The 2,833-nt window shown below is 43.9% G+C and overlaps 1 protein-coding gene across 1 annotated transcript; it reads left to right on the top strand.

Moving 5' to 3' along the window:
* The first annotated feature begins 473 nt into the window (after positions 1-473).
* On the top strand, positions 474-1,229 carry LOC145802280 (uncharacterized). Its single transcript, XM_082894965.1, has one exon. The coding sequence runs from the start codon at positions 474-476 to the stop codon at positions 1,227-1,229; it is 756 nt and encodes a 251-aa protein (XP_082751091.1).
* The last annotated feature ends 1,604 nt before the right edge of the window (positions 1,230-2,833 follow it).

Genomic DNA, 2,833 nt, shown 5'->3' with positions numbered 1-2,833 from the left:
CTTATCTCTGTTCGACACCACTTTTAACAACTCCATCGCCAAACGACCCACTCATCCTGTACCTCGCGGTATCGGATTTGGCTGTTATCGCTATACTGCTGAATGAAGAGTTAGGTGAGCAAAGACCTATTTCTATGTTAGCAAGGTAATGGTGGCCACCAAAACACATTATTTACTGTTGGAAAAGCTGATTTTGGCCCTCGTGGTGGCCGCCAGAAAATTAATGCACTACTTCCAAGCCCATACCATAACTGTGCTGACAGACTACCCTCTTCGGACAATACTTTGTAGTGCAAAATCGTCAGGGCGCATTTCGAAATGGGCCTTAGAACTCGGCCAGTACAACATCCAATTCTCTTCCAGAACGGCGATCAAAGGTTAGATTCTGGCTAACTTTGTTGCCGAGTTCACAGGTTGTCATGCCAATTTTGATAAAACAGCAGCCCACCATCTAACCCTAACAAAAATAGTGAATGTACGTCGGAAATATTTGGCAAATGTACTACGATGGTTCTTCCAACCAACGTGACAGCGGGACGGGAGTTGTGATTATGAAACCTGAGGGCGCAATAATCGAGCAAGCGGTGAAACTTGGTTTTGATGCATCAAATAACGAGGCTGAATACAAGGCACTGCTAGTTGGCCTCCATAAAACGCTTCGTTTGGGCGCCAAACGCCTACAAGTCTTCTGCGATTCAAAGCTAGTCATCAATCAACTAAAGAGGGAGTATGCAGCTAAGGACGACCGAATGACTGCTTACGTAAAGACGGCAAATTCACTACTTATACAATTCGATTTCCATGAACTGAATCAGATTACCCGCAATAAAAATACCCATGTAGATGCTCTCGCCTGCTTGGTTTCTGCCATCAATTTAGAAAGTAAACGAACCATTAAGATGGGATTCGTCCCCGAGCCAAGTATCAGCCACCTTGAACCTGCCAGTGTTAACGTCATTGATTTGGAGCCGAGTTGGATGAACCTCATCGCCACATTTCTATCCTCGGAACGGCTTCCAACAGATAAGAAAGAGGCCCATAAGCTACAAAACAAAGCCCTACGCTACTATTTAGATCCCAATAGAAAGCTCTACAAGAAGTCTCTTTTAAGGCCGTATTTGGAGTGTGTGCATCCAGACCTAGTGGAGGATTTTTTAGCCGAGATACATGAGGGCAGTTGTGGTGCCCATTCCAAAGGACGTTCACTAGCCCACCAAGCCATAACATAGGGGTATTATTGGCCTACCATGTGAATTGACGCAACGAATTACGTAAAGAAGTACGAACAATGCCAAAAATTCTCTCCCTTGACTCATTTGCCTGCGGAAGAATTGACTGTCGTCACTAGCCTTTGGCATTTTGCCCAATAAGGACTCGACATCATTGGACCACTCCCAAGAGCACCAGGGAGTAAACGGTTCTTGATTGTTGCAATGGATTATTTCACAAAGTGGGTTGAGGCGGAACCATTGACACATATCCGAGATACAGACGTAAAACGCTTCGTGTGGAGAAACATTATAACACAATTTGGCATACTGCTATTTTCAACAACGGCACCCAATTTAACTGCGGTGTCTATCGTGAATTGTGCAGCACATACGGTATACGGCCATACTTTTCCTTATCAGCTTACCCGCAAAGCAACGGCCAGGCTGAGGCCACCAATAGAGTGATCCTAGATGGAATCAAGAAAGGCCTAAGTGGGTAAAAGAACTGCCCAGTGTATTGTGGGCTCATTGCACTACGCCAAGGCGACCTACCGGCGAAACTCCATTCGCTTTGTGTTTCGATACAGAAGTCATTATTCCTCTCGAAATCGGCCTGCCTACTTTAAGATCGAAGGCATTTGACTCGGGGCAAAATGATATGATGTTGGCCTTAGACCTCAATATAATTGAAGAGTGTCGTGATCGAGCTCTTGTGCATATGGCACGATACCAGCAGCAACTCGCCAAATCGTATAACCAGTGCGTACAGCAACGCCGATACACCCCAGGTGAACTGGTTCTTAAGAAGGTGCTTCCTACCACAAAAAATTCGACAGATGGCAAACTAGGCTCCAACTGGAATGGTCCTTACCAAGTCGACTCAATTGCTAGGACAAGAACATATCAGCTCTCAGATATGGCAGGCAATAAGCTTCCCCGACCATGGAATGCGACTCATTTGCGCAAATTCTACCATTAAACGGCATCGAAACCAGCTTTTTGTAATGATGTAATGACTCAGTTTCTTTTCCACAAATATATCTTTACAGTTCATCGATGAATCGAGTCTTTTCCGCTAATGTATCTTTATAGTTCGACGAATCTTCATGGCTTATATTTGCTTGATTTATTGTGACTGAATAAGACTCCAAATTCGGAGCGTCCCTCGTGCAAGTCACGATTTGTCATGACCCGAACCCGCTCCTATGGGTTAAGGATATAACCGGCCAGTAATCAAGTGATTACCTACGGCCTCAAATCAAATCAGACATAACTCATCAGAGTAAAGGGGCCAAACAGAAGCAATTTCAAACTTTGTCCATAGAGCTGTGCTTATATGCACACCATAACATTTCACATAGGTATTCATCAATAACTCACATCGAAGGAAAGTTAACATACAAACTATACATACAAGATCATTTAAGTCTAAGTCAATCAAACCCAAAGTTTATATACAAAAGTAATCCAGTGTTTTCGCCAACGTAACAAAACTATGACAAAGAACAAAAGAGGCAAATACGAGTCTCGTGCGTGAGACGTTGGGCAGACTCTTCAAAACTTTGGCTATTTCTCACATATTTTACCGAGGTTGGGTTTGGACATTCCCTGGCTCACCTACA

This window comes from Camellia sinensis, chromosome 11 (assembly GCF_055761805.1).
Source record: "Camellia sinensis isolate YWXY chromosome 11, ASM5576180v1, whole genome shotgun sequence".
NCBI classification, from domain to species: domain Eukaryota; kingdom Viridiplantae; phylum Streptophyta; class Magnoliopsida; order Ericales; family Theaceae; genus Camellia; species Camellia sinensis.
This window is presented reverse-complemented; position numbering and strand designations above follow the sequence as displayed.